The sequence below is a fragment of the Lissotriton helveticus genome, chromosome 5_1 (genome assembly GCF_964261635.1).
Source record: "Lissotriton helveticus chromosome 5_1, aLisHel1.1, whole genome shotgun sequence".
Lineage (NCBI taxonomy): Eukaryota > Metazoa > Chordata > Amphibia > Caudata > Salamandridae > Lissotriton > Lissotriton helveticus.
The window spans coordinates 721,448,712-721,467,510 of NC_136065.1; the positions used below are offsets into that span (position 1 = coordinate 721,448,712).

The following is an 18,799-nucleotide window of genomic DNA, read 5'->3' on the forward strand; positions in this document are numbered from 1 at the left end:
GCAGACACTCATGGGAAACCTATCAAACCCAGGCATTTCCAAAAACTAAACACCTGGGGAAGTCCAGGGCAGAGTGACTTGTGTGGTTCTCATGAGTTTTTCTTACCCAGAAGCCCTTGCAAACCTCAAGCTCTGGCTAAAAACACATATTTTCCTCACATTATGTGAGGGAAAGTTCCAGAAATGGGAAGGATCTGCACCTTTCCTTACATTCTGCCATCCAGTAATCCCCCACGTCTCCAGTAAAAAACAGTACCCCACTTGTGTGGGTGGGCCAAGAGCATGTGACGAGAAAGGACAAAAATCACAACATGGACAGATCAAATTTTTATACTTTTTTGCAATGTTGGTGGCTGTAGAATTTGGGCCCTACCTCATGCAGCACCCAAATCCAGATATTTTGAGAAATAGACACACTGGGGAATCCAGGGTGGTGTAACTTGCATGGATCTGATGAGGGTTTTTTTAACTGGAAACCCTGATAAATCTCAAACTTTGGCTAAAAACATACATTTTCCTCATATTTCTGTGATGGAAAGTTCCGGAATGTGTGAGGATCCGGAGATTTCCTACCACCCAGCATTCTCACATGTCTCCCGATAAAAATGGTACTCCACTTGTGTGTGTGGGTCTAGCGCATGCAATAAGACAGGGCGCAAAACACAACACGTACACATTTTGAGGCTTATTACAATATCACCGTGGCAGAACAGAAACGGGACCGACGACCTCTGGTCGGCAGTCCCGACCACCTAATTAAAATGTGACCCCACATGGTGCGGTCACATTCCCACATTTTCCTACGGTAGCATGAGTTACGGCCGTAAACAGTCCGTAGCACAAGCTTTCCATAGGGAAATGGGAGGTTGTGTTAATCCCTGCACCCCGTGGCAGGCACCTCAAAATGCCTTCCACAAGGTGCACTCAATTGGAGGCCAAAAACAGAAGGGGGCCCTGCTAGGGGGCCCCAAACACACTTTCCAACATGATTTCTATGTTGGAAAGCCCAGCATGGAAAGCCTGCCGGAAACCATGCATCTTAATCTGGATAGCATAAAACCCGTCCATATAGACTTCAGGCTAACAGCAGGAATGAACGTCCGGTTACAATTCCGACCGACTGTATTGTAATCAGCCGGTCGGAATTGAAATCGAAGTTTTCAGTCACAAAGTCTTCTACCTAAGGTCAGAGGTTTTGCGGCAGTGATCATAATAGGCCCCCAAATCTTTCCACTGTTTCCACAAATGTTTAGGCCTTTCTGTCTCGGGAGCAGACAGCACCAAGACTTTTGGTATACGCGCGCTCTACAAGATGCATTAACATAACTCAATAACTCAAAACCAATTTGAGAAGCTGTGGATTTTGGCCCTAGCTCAGCTGGATCCCAGGCACACCTTTCAAACCGGGGCATTTCTGAAAACTAGACACCCAGCGGAATATAAGGTAGTGTGACCTGTGGGAGTCTCACAAGGTTTTCTTACCCAGAAACCCTTGCAAACCTCAAACTTTGGCTAAAAACACATTTTCCTCACACATCTGCGAGGGAAAGTTCCAGAACCTACAGGGATCCACAGATTTCCTACCATCAAGGTTTTCCACATCTGTTGTATGGGTGGGCCATGTGCCTGCAATACAAAAGTTCCCAAAATGTAATTTAGTGACATCTGCAAAACGTGTATATGTGGTGATTGCACCCAGGCTCAGCCTCCTCCTGGGCAAACTTACCAAACCCAGACTTTTCTGAAAAGTAGACACCTGTGGGAGATTAGGGTAGTGTGCTTTGCTTGGATCACACAACGTTTTCTTTTAACAAAATGCCCTGCTAACATCAAACTTTGCCTACAATCACACAGTTACCTTGCAATTCTGTGACATAGTACCTGAGACAGAAACCGATCAAGCCAAGGTCAATGGGAGTCCCTCCTCATCCATTTTCCCTATTTCATAACCTGAAGAAGAGAAAGACAAGCAATACTATTCGGTAGATGCCTCTAAAGCTACAAACTCGCAAGAAAGTAAAATATTCCAGACTGGCTGCATGACTTCTCTTGCTGGAAGCTGTGGGCCACTGCTGGATAGCTAAATTAAAAGTGCTGGAATTCTGAGGTTGATTGAACAAAGTTGTGCAGGGTGAGTTGCCACTGTCTGAACTATGTTGGAATGTTAACATACCGTTGCCACTTTTCCTGCAAGACCACAGGGTCATGGAAGACCTGTCCAGAAAATTCCTAAAATAAAACAACTTGGCATGCCTGTGATACCACCAATGAGAGATAATGTACACTGTATTTGTATTTGTACTGCATGTTGATGCCCTTCATGTCGCTTTGTGGATTGCATTTCTTGTGTGAATTAGGTGCAAGGCAGACCTTATGTAAATATTTGAATTGTCTGGTATAGTTCAATCCAGGGATGATGTGCAAGGTAACTTAGGGCAAGCCAGAGCTTGTATGCATAGTTGCCTTGCCCAGTTTTGTGCCAGTCCTATCTTGTTGCGTTGTTGTCCTCGTGACTTTTGGAATTTAATGTAGGATATCGCTTACTTGTGTGTTTTCTTTTAATGCTTTGGTGCAAGCTGGGCCTGTACTGTTTAGTGGCCAGAGCATACAGTTGTGGTGTGGCCTATGTGGGAATAATTCTGCTTTAGCGTGTAGTCCTAACAACTCCTCTGAACGTGTGACTGTGAACTGAAACTGTATGCATGTGTGTGTGACATGAAGAAGAGTGAAATGAGTACTGTCACTGGGTTTATCATACTATCTGCCACTCACCCATTTGGCTCGCATATACCAAATAGAGGCCATCTTGGGTTCTTTCTCAGTAGTCTAATGCCTTACTCATAGAAGGCTGTTTGAAGCCAAATGTGTTGAGGGAAAAACTAAGGGCCTCATCACAATGTCGGTCGGTAAGCCTCCGACCGCTCGTCATAGGCTTACCGACTGACATCGTAGGTTTACAGTCCGACCGCCGAATTATAATGTCGGCAGTCGGAGTGTAAATCGTACGGTCAAACCAACTGACTTTCTCAGTAGTCTACTGCCTTACTCATAGAAGGCTGTTTGAAGCCAAATGTGTTGAAGGAAAAACTAAGGGCCTCATCACAATTTCGGTCGGTAAGCCTCCGACCGCTCGTCATAGGCTTACCGACTGACATCGTAGGTTTACAGTCCGACCGCCGAATTATAATGTCGGCAGTCGGAGTGTAAACCGTACGGTCAAACCAACTGGCTTCCGACGGGTTCAAAGAGGCCGTCAGTGAAGAAAGTGACCCCTTTCATTGCGTCAGTTAACTGTTACAGGGTCGTGTATGTCTGGTCTTTGTCGTCTGTGTCGATCATTCTCTTAACTCGGGGGGCTGGGACACTTGTACGCTGTAGGCGGTGATCCTTGTGGTAGTTGGGAGGGGCTACATATACTGGGGGTTGGAGGTAGGAGAGGTAACATCGCCCGGACCAGCCTTCAGGGAGCCATGCATAGCCACGTGCACCACAGACAAAATAAACATTAGGCGGTGGAAACAAGGGCAGACTTCTGGGTACCCTCAATGGAGGAGTGGTGTTGCATTTACTCCCCCCTTCCTCTATGTCTCCTGTCCACTGGACACAAAAAGGGGCCATCACGTCCACCACTGCCAAAGGCATGGGCTTATCTTCTGTGACATTGCAGGCTTGGAACGATTGATAATACTTTGATACATTGAACTGCAAAATATTTTCCCTTTCCACCTCTGTCCAATTCCTCTTCCTTACCCAATCTGCTGCCCTGAGACAGGAATGCAAGAACACCCGACTAAACTGCTCACCTCCTGGGGAAACACCAGGTGGAACTCTATGCTGAGAACGTACATTCATTGTTGGGGTGCGGAAACTAGTACTTTTACGTTTCCAGGAGTCAACTTGGGGGAATGAACGGATCATACTAAGCAATGTGAACCACCCCTCACAACTATTAACATAAGACAAAGGCATAGACAGCAAGTTCTCGCTCTGGTGTGTTACAGAGGGTAACAAACCACACACCCAACATTATGTCGTATTATAGGCAGCATGGGCTTGGTGCAAAGTCTGGATAAAAATCATTGTCAGTGTTTCTCCTTGTGGGGCACTAAGGTGACACAAATATGCCCAAGGGGGCATGTGTAGTACTTATCCAAGAGTGCATAGGATATTTCTCTTCAAGGAAAAACATCACCCCAAGTACCAATATCAGGGAAAGCAACATTATTGCTACAAACACTATCTTACTCTTAGTAGACCAAGAGGACCAAACAGACCCATCCGGACTAGAGCGTGGAGCCACAAAAAGCTGCTCCTCATCATGGATAGGGTGATCAAAGGATACATTTTATTATGCTGCTGGAAAGTCTTACACTTGGAACCAAGCTGGAATAGCCACAAAGAGCCAAAATCTATCTAATGTTCATCGGGCGTAGGCGCTGTTGAGCACCGGCGTTGGAGCTGTCGTCCAGCTCGGATCCTGATCCCACGTAGCAAGGCAGAAATCTTCTTACTTGAAAACACAGCTCTTTTGCCCTGATCGGTGACTGTCCAAGAGAAAAAGAAAACAGGAACTGCACCAGTCTCCTTTTCCCTAACCTATTTCACGCACCACAGGCAGGGTACGTACATCCTACTCTTCAGCAATGCAGTCCAATCTTAGTCTTCAGCAAATATAATCAAACCCTGTTCATTTAAACTGTCCCTACTGGTGCATTAGTCTTATGGCGGGGGGCGTACATTGTATCTCAACGCTCCAGGTACAGCAGGGTCAGGAAACAAAGGGTTGTATTCAAGGGGATCAGGAGGCAAGGGGTCAGATGCAGATTGATCAATGGATTGAGACTCACAGCAACGTGGCTCAACCACCGGTGGACCAACAAAAGGAGACTCCTGGGTGGCCTTTATTTCAGGTGGCACCGCCTCATTCAGCATGGCCTGACATTCTTCTTCCGTGGGTGCGAAGGTGAGGCTGGCGTCAGAAAAAGAGATGAACCGAGGCACCTGCTCTCCTTCACAATCCCCGATCCTGTCTGCAACCCATTGGTCATAGGGCAGTGGGAGAGGGACCCTTTTGGTATGGCTACTGTGGATCCAGTTCTTCCGACCGTCGCCTCTGACAGATGTCCTGGTGGCCAGAAGGACCTGGAGAGGTCCCTTCCAGCGTGGCTCCAAGCTGCTTTTCCGTGGAAAGTTCCTGACGAGGATCCAGTCACCGGGCCGTATCTGATGGCCCGGTCCCCCCGGATGTGGCTTTAGGACCTCCGCAACCTGTTGATGAATAGAGCGGAGATTTTTAGTCAACTCGTAAAGATAGCCAATCAACAAGGAGTGTTTGATATCCGAAAACCTCAGAGGCCGCGGGACCCCCCAGACATTTGCTGGGCAACCGAACACGACCTTGTAGGGGGACAAACCTGTTCTAGAGTGGGCCGTAACTCTGGTGAACATCAATGCTAGGGGCAAAGCATCTGGCCACTTCAATCCTGTACTCTCTTTGATCTTAGCCCTTTTCAGCTTGAGAATTCCTTTGTATTTCTCGACTAGCTCGACTGACTGAGGGTGGTTCACTGCATGAAACATTTGTCTGATATGCAGCCCATCGCGCACTAACTGGATGACTTTGGCATTAAAGTGACTGCCATTATCACTCCAGATCAAGCGGGCATCCCGAAGCACGGGAAGAACTCCTTTAGGAGCACCTTCGCCATCACTAGGGCGGTATTCTCTTTCGTGGAGTAAGCCTCAACACATTTATTGAATTCGCAGTCAACCACCAACACATACTTCAAGTTGTGTACTCATTCCATTTCAATGTGATCCATCTGGAGAACCTCGAAAGGGAAGGAAGGAGGTGCAAAACTGCCAGCAGGAGTGGGGGTACCTTTCCTAGGATTATGCATCAAGCAAACCATGCAATATTTTACCAAATGCGCTGCCACCTTGGGAATGTTGGGTATCTAAAGGGGGGTTACGTCCTTGGGGATGTTGTCATCCTGCCACACAGGGTCTAGTAACTTACAGATCCCCTTCGCACTAATGTGTGTGGGTCCGTGTGCCATAGTAACTACAGGGAGAACATACGCATCGGGCAACATCCATCTCCTTTTCCTAGACAAATCCGTCCACCATCCATCCTCATCCAACACTGCCGTACTCTCCTGCCGTATTGCTAGCTCCTCCATTATGGCCTCACTCTGAATCTCTTTCACACTGTCCAGTGTGTCCTCCAACATTCCATTGTCAGGCACCCACCTTGCTGGTCCTGCCACAAACATTCTCTTCATCTTAGACCGTGCTGTCTCCTTGGCTGTCTGATCTGCAAAAGGCATTTCCTCTCCCAACATCATCCGTTATCGCCTTGTGTGCCCTACACTTTATCACTGCCAATTTCGCAGGGAGTGCCAAAGACGACAAGAGTCTATGGATCAAGAGGCCGTTCTGTTTCTTTGAACCGTGTGATGTTAGAAACCCACTCTCTGCCCAGAGCCTCCCAAAATTGTGAGCCATGCCAAAGGCATACTGGCTGTCAGTGTAAATATTCACAGCCAGTCCCTCACTCAGCCAACAAGCCCAGATAAGGGCCACTAACTCCACTACTTGCGCTGACTTGTGGAGAACCTGTGATGTCTCAACTACAGTGCGTAGGGTGGTGATGACATAAGCAGCTGTTGTCGGACCATCTGGTAATTAGAAGCAAGAGCCATCGACATATAGTTCCCGTGGGGTTCAGATAAGGAACATCAGTCAAGTCTACACATCCCTTCGTCTCTTCCTCTATACGGAAAATGCAATCATTCACATCCCCCTCGTCACTATCTGAAGGGAGGGTAGTAATGTGGCTGGGTACAAAGTGGTATATCTTTTGATGGTGACGTGTGGTGCACACAAGGTCAATTCATAGCTGGTTAGACGTGCACTAGTAAGGTGCTGTGTCTTGGTTCTATTCAGAAGGTTGTCCACAGCATGCAGGACCATAACTGTGAGATCAGTATCGAGGACGAGCCTTGCCGATTGCCTGATAGAGACGGCCACAGCCGTGGCAGCTCTCAGGCAACTCAGGATAGCTCTGGCGACGTTATCAAACAAAGCAGAGAAATACACACATGGTCTTTGCTTACCACCAAAGGCCTGTGTTAAGACAGAAAGCGCGCAACCAGCCTTTTTGTGTGCATACAGTACGAACGGCTTCTGGTAATCAGGAGTACCAAGCACAGGTGCAGAGCAAAGAGCTGCCTTTAGCTGTTCAAAAGCAAGCTGGCAATCATTCGTCCAAGGGAGAGGTTCATGCACATCTTTGGTAGTTAGGAACAGCAGGGGCTTTGTTAGTAAAGAGAAATTGGGGATCCAGTGGCGACAGTATGAGGTAATGCCCATAAAAGCCCTCACATCCCTCTGCGTCTTGAGGATGGGCATCTTAGTAATAGCCGCAATGCACTCAGGTGTTAGTCTTTTTCTCTTCTTCGACATTAGGTGACCTAAATAGGTGACCCCCTGTCGACAATATAGAAATTTCAAAAGGGACACCTTGTGTCCTTTGGTGGTATCTGTGTAGCCCTCTTTCGCATCAGAAGCTATTAGCAGATCGTCCACCTATTGCAGTGGGACATTCCCTGAGGGAAGGACCAGGGAGTCCAATTGTGCCTTTAGAGCTTGACTGTAGATACTTGGGCTTTCAGTATAGCCCTGAGGAGCCCGACAGAATCTAAAGCTTCTGCCAGCTAGGAAGAACCCAAAAAGGTACCTGCTTTGGGGGTGTATTGGAATGCTGAAAAAAACGTTCTTTAATTCAATGACAGAAAAGGAGGTGGCGAAGGGCGGGATCATCGTTAAAAGGGCAGTGATGTCTGGAACAACCGGGAATTGGGGAACAACGATCTTATTCACTTCTCGCAGGTCGATGACAAAATGGTAGACATTGGGGTGATCATTGGGGGAGCCTGAGGGTGCCCTCTTCAATATGGGGAGAATAGGACTGTTGCACACATTTGCATTCGTCTTTTCCACCACTCCAGACTCAATCAAATCCTGTATGATCTGCAACAGCGCCTGTTCTTCAGTCTTAGGTATTTTATACTGGGGAAGACGGGGCAGAATGACATTCTTCTTTACTCTAATAGAAACTGGGGAATCAGCAACAGACCCATATCTTTGTCACCTGTGGCCCACAATGATGAAGGCACCTCCTTAAACTCTGCAGGTAGGGTCTCATCTTTCGAAAAACACTGCATGGAATTCACTACTCTGGGTCCAATTGTCATGTAGACACCATCTGGGGAGCAGGAAATAGTGCTGTGTAACCTCTTCAACAATTCCAAGCCCATTAAATTCTCCCCGCAGTTAGATGTCAAATAGAAGAGCGAATCCATCCAGCGGCTTGGAGATGGGGCTCACAACTGGTATGCCTGAGAAGCCTACTGAGACATTATTTTGGTCAGACAGAGCTGCCCGGGGACCAGTGAACAAGAAACAGAGCTATTCATTGCGCCTGTGTCCACCCAAAACTTTTTCGTTGAGCCCTGCAGATCAGCAGTAACATATGGTCCCCGCTGATCAACAGGGATCTGGACTGGTCTCTCGCCCTGCTCTTGGCTTCCCTAGCCATGCGAGAATCCCATCACCTCATCCAAATCGTAATCATCATGGTAATACTGTCGCCCCCTCGGATCATCGAAATAATTCTGACCAGACTGATCCGATCGCTCATCGTCTCCTTGCCTGTCACCGCTCACCCCTCCTTGTCCTCGTCCTCTGTATCCTCTTCCACGGGGTGCCTCCACTCTGCGCAGTAGCACCGGACACTCACTACGCTAATGCCCCTCCTCCTCCTTACAATACACACATTGGTTCGGCCCCACGGGTCCGGTGTTCATACTTGTACGGGGTAACTGCCGGGCTGGACCAATGTAAATTTAGATCCGTATTTGTAAAGCGTAAACTACTCACCCTTACGGGTCTCAAGGCACTGGGGGCCGTCGTGGGAATTAAGCGAACAATTGCCCAGAGTCACATGGTGCTGAGCTGCCGCCCATGCAGAGGATCGAACCGTGAACCCTGTGCTCCGAAGTCAGCTGCCCTGGCTGCTGCACCACACCTCTCCCCATCCACCGCCGTTCCCCCTCGCCGCCTGCTGCAACAACACTTTCGTCTTCAGATCCTTATTTTTCTTCTCTACTTTCTCCTTGTCCTCATTCTCCCTGTGCTCATAGTACTGGGCCATACTTAGTATTACCGACGAGGAGGAAGTAGTTCATGTGCTCTCCGAAGCCAGCAACCGAGTCGCAATCTCAGGAAGCAAGTTTGTGACAAATCTATTAACAAATAGCTGAATTCCTCCTTCCACTGATATGTCCTGTCCACTGAAATCCAGAAACACACCTTCAAATCTTGTGAAAAAATCAGACACACTTTCATCTTTCTTTTGAAGGCATGCCGTCAAATTGTCCCAATCCACCCTCCTTGGTGGGATCAAAGAGTGCATATACGTTGCTATTCTGCCCGGTAAGGCTAGTATCTCAGCCTTGGGCTTCTCACCAGGCTTCCGCTCTTTGTCCCATTCCCTTATCTGATCCCATGTACCACCCAGCTCCCCTGCATGATTCTGCATATGCACCTTCTGCCAGACATCAACTGGGACTAGCAATCCAAAAAATATCTCAATGTCGGCCAGGGTCATCACAGTCGAAGACGCTGCCTCTGTTAACTCTTTATTCTTCTTCCTAGGGTTGGGTAACTGAGTCTTAAGTGTCAAAACCTCACTTCTTTTCCAGGGGGTATAAACCCATTGCTCCTGGAAACGGGCCTCCACTCTCTGTCTAATAACATTATTGCCTTCTCGGAGCTCTGGTATTTCAGGGTGGTAAATGGAATGCACCTCCCTCATGGGAAAATGGGAATTAAGAATCGGACTTCAGTGAGCCAACCTACCTCGGTATCAGCGTAGCACAATTACTAAAAACCTCATTAGGTGCCATTCCAGCTGCACACACTCTGTCTCTGATGTCGTAAATAATATGCCGGGCTACACTATTGAAACACAGCTCCCATAGCTCAATCAGAGTGGCCGACATGTGTTTAAGGGCGTGCTGCTGCACAAACGGCTCATAATCCTTCAGAACACTCAACACATCCTCCACACTATAAATTGTGTTCCGGGTCCACTGAGAGGCCTGGTCAGCCACCATCTTCTTCTCCACATCACTCACATCAGATCGCATCAACGCTCTCCCAATTCATTCCTTAGCCACCTCCCGATCTCCCCCTACCGGACCTCTCGCCGGTGTCCGGTCATATGGCAGATATGAGGGAGGAAGTTGAGGGGGGTGTGCTCAGAGATGTCCTGGGGCTGGGAAATGGGGAAAACAATGACTGGAGGGTGGGTGTAGCTGGGAGGGACCGGGAGGAGCCGCGGGCAACTGTTTCATCCTGCTGCCCTGTTTGTCCCGCGGCCATTGCTGGTGGGGGCGGGGAGGAAAGTGACACAGCTCCATCCGGAGCGACCGAATCAGGAGCGGGGAAGACAGAGGAGGCAGGACGGGGCAGGAGGTGCCGCTGCATGTGCACCTTGTGGTGCGTAAGGAGGTGGTGGTCGTACATCCAGCAAATCCTCCACAAATGGGTCAACGTCTTCACGAGTGACATAAGACTTATCACATTGCAACCTGAACCTTCAATCAGCACATTCAATGCCCTTCTCTACCTTCTCTCTCTCGTACGCTATAGCCTTTTGCATGACTGTCTGCGTCTTTCCCCTCCTTGCCTCTTTCTCCACTCCTATACAACTTTGCTTACTTTTGTCTGCCAAATTTGGAGATTATCAAACATTGACCGTCGACTTCTTTTCGCAAACAATTTGTCCTGCAGGAAGTTCAATTTCTGTTAATCAAAAGTGCCTGTTAAGGGCCACTGCAGCTCAGCATTGTCCCTCATATATTTGTGCCACAACGTACTAAACATAATAGGGCCAAGGCCGGGGTTAACCTACAGGTCAAAATTAGGAGTGCCTTTTGGAGGTGCAGGCTGTCTCTCCACTAGACCAGCATCAGGATAACAACACCGGCACCCAAAACAGCAGATCTTACTAAGGCACGGCATTTTCCTTTTCGTCTAAAGCAGGCAACAACAAGAAGACAAATTATCTTCCCCCATTCAACAAATCACCTACTCCTCCCCCCTCCTTCAGAGGGAAAAAGGAACAAAGAACGACCAGTCCACAGACCGCCCCAGTTTTCCGAATCAGACTCTGTTTCACAAGTCCCAAACACCGACCAAACTCCATGCTTTCCCAAAGAGCCACAAATCCAATTACCGAACTGCCTGGCAGGGCGCCGACAGACGCCCTATATTACCTAAAACGGTCCGCAGACCCTCCAAGTTCACAAACAGACAAAGTAATTGCCTCTCGACCATATTCAAATTACTCCAGACGCGCCATATTTTCCAAGAACCAAGACAAACTCACCTGGTGCACACAGGTCGAGCAAAGCTATTCTCCACTGACGACTCTCTGGACCAAACGGTCACCTCCCAGTGTTTCGCCTCTCAGGACTCCAGTCAGGGTGACCACTGGACGAGGAACCGCCCGATCAGACAAGCGGGGCAGCCGCGAGAACTAAACTCGATCATGTGGGCATCCCCGATCCGCCTATCCGACCCAATGCACCCTTTGCCCTCCACACCTGATTGGGACACCAGGTTGATGGAGTCCCTGTTCGGGTGCCGAATAAAGGACGCGACCCGATAAACGGGTCACTCGGGACCACCGCTAAGCCTTCTCAATAATGAAGAGTCAGTCAGACAGAGGAGAATACAAATCATACATTTATTAGTAATTGCGTTGCAATGGAGCCCAGTCTGACCTGTCTCCTGGGAGGACAGCCGAGGTACTGACTCCCCCCAACTCGGGGCTAACAATTATACTAGACTTGCACCTTCAAGGATCCAGTTCAGCCCAGGATGAACAAAGAAAAGGAGGCACAAAAGGATGAGTCATGTTACAGAGCTGGGTACAGGCTGTCTCGACCCCAAGGCCACTCGGCTGGGGCCTAGGAGTTTTAAGATGTGGGAAAGAGCATATCCAACAGCAAAGGTATGCAAAACAGATAATACATTTGATTAGGACAGCAAGATTCCTGCCTTGAGTTGGTGCGCAGAAAAGGGGGGGGGGGGGCAGGAGCAGCGGCTCTGCTGAGGCAAGCATCGTTAGACAGAAAGCTCGATCTTCAGTCATAGTACAGTATGGCACGAATAACAAGCATTTACAATGCAATGGTTTCGCCTTTGGAAAAGTTAGAGTTATTGGCATTGTAAATGACAAAATTTGTATTTATGTGTTGGTTTTGAAAACAGATAAATAAATGGCATTGTCATTTACATTGCCATTAGCTTAATCTCTGCAGTCACTCTGCACTCTCTAGCACTCCCTAGCACTCTCCACTCCCTCTGCACTCTCCACTCCCTCTGCACTCTCCACTCCCTCTGCACTCTCCACTCCCTCTGCACTCTCCACTCCCTATGCACTCTCCACTCCCTATGCACTCTCCACTCCCTATGCACTCCCTCTCCACTCTGCACTCTGCACTCCCTATGCACTCTGCACTCACTACTCTGCTCGCTCACTACTCTGCTCACTCACTACTCTGCTCACTCACTACTCTGCTCACTCACTACTCTGCTCACTCACTACTCTGCTCACTCACTACTCTGCTCACTCACTATGCACTCTGCACACTCACTTTGCACTCTGCACACTCACTTTGCACTCTGCACACTCACTTTGCACTCTGCACACTCACTTTGCACTCTGCACACTCACTTTGCACTCTGCACACTCACTTTGCACTCTGCACTCACACTCTGCACTCAATTTTATCAAATACCGAGGAGAGGGGACTGCCTGGAGTGTGCTTATGTGGAGAGAGAGGCCGCCTGTGAGTTAAAACACCCCATCATTTCTGCTCCACGTAGCCTGGGTGCATTCTCCAGGGCTCCCGTGACTGACATAGGGGAACTAGGTATGAAGCATCCACTCAGTACACAGGGCAGGCTGCATCTGAAGCGGATGATTAAAGTCCGTGAAAAAAAGATGTAAGTAAATGAGGAAGTGAATTTACACAGGGCACCAGTGCACTGCACACGAACGGTTGATGTACTCACCTCATTTTTAAGCTCTATCAATTCACTTTGTGGTCTGTGGTTACGGTTCAAAATAATGCACAAACAGGATGTCAGGGAAGCCCTTTGTCTGATGATACCCTACGAACGGCGGTCTCGGAGCAGGGATAGTCACAGCTGGGCAGAGCAGAATTCAACCAGTAACTCGTAAGTCTTACTCAGCCCCCAGCTTGGCCTGCAACGTTCAGTATAATAATTGGAAATGTACTTCCTAGTACTTCACTTCACACATTCTCTCTCTGCAGGTACAAGTCTTATTGGACAGATCCGAGCCCGTATCTTCTCCACTGTTTAAGGACTCCCGGTCGTCAAAGAATGTTTCACTTAATATTTCGAAAGGGGCTCTTCTCTTTACTCTCACTTACTTCTTCCTCATCTCTCTTCTAAACTCCACACCCAAAACACACAATGCTCTGCTCTCCGAACTTCCTCACAGCGACAACACTCTTTCTTAAAAGGGCAACGGCAGTCCTGCTCTTTTAAAGCGGCGATAGGAGTTAGAGGAAGGAGGATTGTTTGGAGAGAGAGAACGTTCCAGGATGTCACTCAAAATCCAATGATAATTAAATAACAATGGAGGTGGGCGAGCCAACGAATTAACTGTGAGAGCTGAGCATAGGTTCTTTTATATTAACTGTTGTATGCGTAGCTGCTAATTCCTTCACTGGCCGGGCCGTGGTTCTATTCACTCTTGGGATGAAGCAAGACCCTGGATTTACTCGGATTGCCTTGTGCAGCCCTGTCAAGTGTCACGCTTTCCAGGTTAAACTACCACCTTTTTATAATATTTCTGCATCCCCGACAGGGACTACAAATTACCACGCAATTTCGTTGCACTTACCAGAGTCGGCAAAGTTGTCTGAGAAAATACAATAAAGCAGATGGTCGCGCACATTCCGCCCTATAGTTTATAGGAGAGAGGGTCCGTCTGCCCATAAAAAAAGCCTATATATAGGCTCTGTTGAATTCAAAGTGAAAGTTACTTTCTAAACGAGTGAGATCTTTGCAAAAAAAGAATTAAATAAATAGAAATATTCACATATTTTAAGATCATTTGTTCTGAGGATGGGGAACATATGTCTGTGTGAATAACTTAATTAATGATGTGGGTGAAGAGTTCCGATCTCAACCCTATGAAATGGACGCCAGGAGGCTCGCACGCTCTTATGAATGTGACTAATGCCTTTGGCCACCTCTGCTTTACAGGAGGACAATTTGCATTCTGCCCATTGACGCATCTCTTATCTTTTTAATTTACCAAGAACGGACTCCAAAGTCCCGGAATGTTCGGGTCAGTGAAAGGACATTGTTAACTGACCTTGCATATGTACTGCAGAAGCATCATGACTGTTTAAGGCAGAAATAACGAGGCAGTTCACGCATCTCCCCGTCTCTCGGCTGGTGCAGCGCCCAGAATCTCTGCACTAGTAGTAAGGCACTCTTACCCGCTGTACTTTGCAACTGGAACGATGGTCCGCAGCGGCTGGACAACTCCCCCTTCAGCGCCACGGGAGAAGTTGGCCAGGGCTCTCTCCAGCTGCTGGATGAGTTCAGGAAATCTTAAAAACTCCTCGACGACTTCTGCCGCTATGAAAGCCGGGCGCGCGCTCATGGTGGCAGGGTTCACAGCTGAAGAGGGCTCGTGCTGCAGGTCCTGTTGCAGTACAGGCGAGCGGTCAGCGAGGTTCGGCCACGCCTCCTCCTGTGCTCGGGCAAAACGAATCATCCAATCGGTACCCCAGTTCTGGTGGGTAGAAGCCTTTCCAGGCAAAAGGGTGCCTTGCAACTCACAACACGATACAGCCCAGGCTTGTGGCATGTGTGTGCTCTGCCTCTGCCAAAAGTGCATTTAAAGGTTGGCGGATGTCACCGCCTGATGCGTGACAGGGCAAATTTACAATGAACTGAGCTTAGAGGTCGCCTCCTGGAATTTTTTAGGCCTTAGTTACTTAAAGTGAAACTACAAGACAACAAGCACCTACGAGGACACGGGGGGGGGGCGGGAGAGGACACGAACGGCGGGAGAGGACACGGACGGCGGGAGGGAGACGGGAAACGTGCACAGGACAGCGAGGGGAGGGGGGACGGCGGGAGGAGGGACACGGAGGAAGGCAGGACAGCAGCAAGCACGGCCCGGCCGGACCAGATTCGGGGGCGTTCCCGGCTTTTGGCTGACGTAGCATGACGTAGCCAAAAGCCAAAGATTCTCGGGAACGCCCCCGAATCTGGTCCGGCCATGACGGACGCCTCTCTGTTCCAATGGCTAGCCTCCATTTATGGAGCTAGCCAATGAAATAGAGGGGCGTATTCAAGGCACCCTTACTAGAAACTACAGATTTCTCTGGAGGCGGAGCTTACGCTCCGTTCCCCAGCGAAACCTAAAAATGGCACCATCAATGCTAACATGGGAAAGTCCACAGCTTATAAGTGCAAGAGAAAAGCCTTTCAGACCTGAAATTTCAAATCTATCATCAGTCAGTCGGAAGCCACACATAATCCGTAACGGTCATCGTGTCCGCCGTTGGGATTATGATGTTGGTTTCCGACAGGCTGTCCATGTCGAGCTTTCCGACATGGAAAGCTTGTCGGATAGCGACTTTGAGGGCCACTACCAGGGACCCCTTCCCTCACACGGTGCATGGATTTACACAAACTCTCATTTCTCAATGGGAGCTTGTGCTGTGGTCGGTTCCCACACTGAGGGGGTGTAGGTCTCATGGTCAGAGAATGTCCACAACTGCATGGGGATAAAACGGAGGTGATGATGTTCGGATCAGGGACGGCCAAATGGAACAGTAACTGTTGACCTCAATCCTTGAGTGCTGTCCTGTCCCTAGTGAAAAAGCCAAGAATTTGGGGATCTGGATGGATACAGAGCTTGGCTTTACGGCTCAAGTGAACCGTACCATCTCCACATGCTCCTGGCTTATAAGGATGATAAAATAAATCTTTCCTTTCATCCAACATGCAACCAGGATCCAGGTGGCTCTGGTAATGGCCAGACTAGACAATTGCAATGCTCTGTACTTGGCCGCCTGTAAGGGCTTGCATCATAAACTCCAGGTACTGCAGAATGGATTTGTAAGACTCATTCTGGACATCCCCAAAACACAATCAGCACAAGCATTTGCAATGCAATAGGTCTCCCAGTAATTAAGTTTGAGCTTTTGGCATTGCTAAATTACCAGCATTTGTTGCAGCTGCTCATTGAGCTGAAACCCAGCAGCCTGCAGAGCTGCTGGTATTTCGGATCTCCTGATGAAGCCTTCCTGATTGCGGTCGAAACTTTTGAACTCGCACTGCCACTTCTTGATGTTGTTCCATAGGTACTTGAACTGGTCAAGCCCAGCTTCCCCCGTGCCATCACTGTCCATGACAGCCACCATGCTACGGCATGAGTCCAGGCTAAAGCCTTCGGTCCTCAGGTCTTGGAGTCGAGTAACCACCTTGTTCAGGATGTTCATCAGCTCCGTTGGGCAAACCTCCATGTCCTCCCCGGCCAGCTGCAGGAAGAGGCGGCGGAATTGGCGGACTTCTGGGCTTTCATTGGCTTCCACATTGGTAAAATTGCTGCGGGGAGGAGGTGGGGGCTCAGGGTTGTAGCTTGCTGCTGCTTCACTGATGATGTTAATAATTCCTCCGAGAATGCCACCGGCACCACCAAAACCCCCTCCACCACCTCCACGGCTCCCACCAGCACTGCTGCCACCACCACCTCCACCACTGCTGCCACCCTGGCCCGGTATCAACCCTCCAATTACGTTCATGATGCCACCTGCCTGGCCACCTTTTGATATTCCCCCGAGTGCCTGTTTCACGAGGAACATTTTGACTGGGTTGGTGGTGGTCGTAAGGCCGTCTCTGAGGGGTCGCCGAAGGGCTTTGCTGGATCCCGGGGCAAAGCAGCGTTTTCCTCTCCACCTGCCTCTGCACACTGGAACGGGCTGCTCCACCTCGATGCGTTCTTGTTCGCCTGCCAACTGTGCAGGAAAGTGGGAGCTCTGAGTCACCGACCCGACCCTCCCTCCCCGCCCATGTCTGTGCTGCCAAGAGACGAGCCGAGCAGGGCGCCTCCGCCGCACGAATTAAAGGGGCACCTCCTCGCCCTGACTGGAAGTTTGTGTCTGTTAAGAAATGATGAACTGCGTCTGCAGAAGAGATCGCTCTTGGTCCAGTGATGGTGCCGAGGTCTGTCTATCGATCTCGTGCTGATTCTTGTAATTTAGCAGTAATGCATACACTGTCTTGTTGTAGTCCTGGGATGTACTTTTAAAATCATACACATATTATTTTCTATTTAAGGATCCATTAGCCGCTCACTCCGGGGAACAGCTGGTCCCATAGGAAGCTGCCAACTGCTCTGGCCCTGGGACTAGGGATGTGCGAAGTGCTGCAGCATCACCATTTAAAATCCGAATGCTCCCCAGATGCGCCGCAATGTCCTGCCGTGTGATGAACTACAAAATGACGTCATAGCGTAGACGTTTGTAGTTCGCACTCCGGAAGCCCGCGCACACGCCCACGGATGGCCAGAGAAGCAGTGCTGGTGACGCGGGGCGCCCATGCCCGAGGGACAGCCCCGCGGAGTCTGCAGAACTCAACAAAGCCGGTAAGTGGGGCTTAGTTGGAGGGGGAGGGGAGAGGGAGGGTGCGCTTCTGTGTGTGTGTGTGTGCAGCGGCGGCGGCGGGTCTGTATGTGTGTGCGTTCGTGTGTGTAGGTGCGCTCGTGTGTGTGTCTCTGTTTCTGCGCATGCGTGCAGGGGGAGGTGTGGCTGTGTGGCAGCTTTCCAGGAGAGGAGACAGGAGCTGGCCACAGCGAGCGCGTTCGCGTGCGCGTGGCCTGCTCCATTCCCTGCGCGTGGCCAGCTCCTGTCCCCTCTGCTGGGAAGCAGAGCCACTCACAATAGGTCTCTGGCGAGACCGCGCTTTCGCGCGGTTCAACGCCAGGAGACCTAAAAAATGGGCCTAGAACACCTACACTGGCTTCCCATTGAACAGCGCATCAGTTTTAAAGCACTGTGTATGGCCCACAAGTCATTGCATGCCCCCTACCCTCTGAGACTCAAGACCATGTTCAAATGGTACTCCCCATGACGACTTTTGCGCTCCTCTCACCAAATGCAACTTTGGGTACCTAAAACTAAGAAGAGGAAATGGGGGGACAGGGCTTTTTCAGGGGCAGCGTCGAAGATTTGGAATTCCCTGCCCTTGGCACTTAGATCTTCTGCTCCCGTTTAGAAAAGCTCTTAAGACCTGGCTGTTCTCAGGCATACGGTGAGCTGATGCTCCTCCTTGCTTCTTTTGGTCGATGTGTTACCTGCGCTCTTTCTCTAGCGCCTTGATGCCCTTGGGTGATGGTTGCGCTATATAAATATCAAATCAAATCAAACTCCGACCAACATCATAATAGGGCCCTTAATGTGCTTCCCTTTACTTTATGTCAAATAGTTTTCCTGTATTTTTAAGAATTTTGTTTTAGTCACAGCTTTTGAAACCTTTATCTGCTTTACATCTTATCTGTTTTTATATTCTTTTTTTCCTGTATCTGTCAATAAAATGGTAGTTTCTAACGTCTTACTGTATAGCTGATTTGTTTGCCTTGGTGCTTAGACCAAACTACTAAAGATGA

General features: G+C 49.2%; 2 protein-coding genes across 42 annotated transcripts in view; one reads left to right on the forward strand and one right to left on the reverse strand.

Moving 5' to 3' along the window:
• Positions 1 to 18,799, forward strand: part of SORBS1 (sorbin and SH3 domain containing 1) — a 1,860,906-nt gene that overhangs the window by 1,241,479 nt on the left and 600,628 nt on the right. The gene's annotated exons all lie outside the window — the stretch shown is intronic.
• On the reverse strand, positions 16,347 to 17,092 carry LOC144756466 (calpain small subunit 1-like). Its single transcript, XM_078646290.1, has one exon. It carries the CDS (start codon positions 16,995 to 16,997, stop codon positions 16,347 to 16,349), a length of 651 nt encoding a protein of 216 aa, XP_078502416.1. The 5' UTR covers positions 16,998 to 17,092.

Coding starts and splice junctions, on each gene's coding strand:
- LOC144756466 (XM_078646290.1), bottom strand. CDS start 16,997: ATGTTCCTCGTGAAACAGGCACTCGGGGGAATATCAAAAGGTGGCCAG.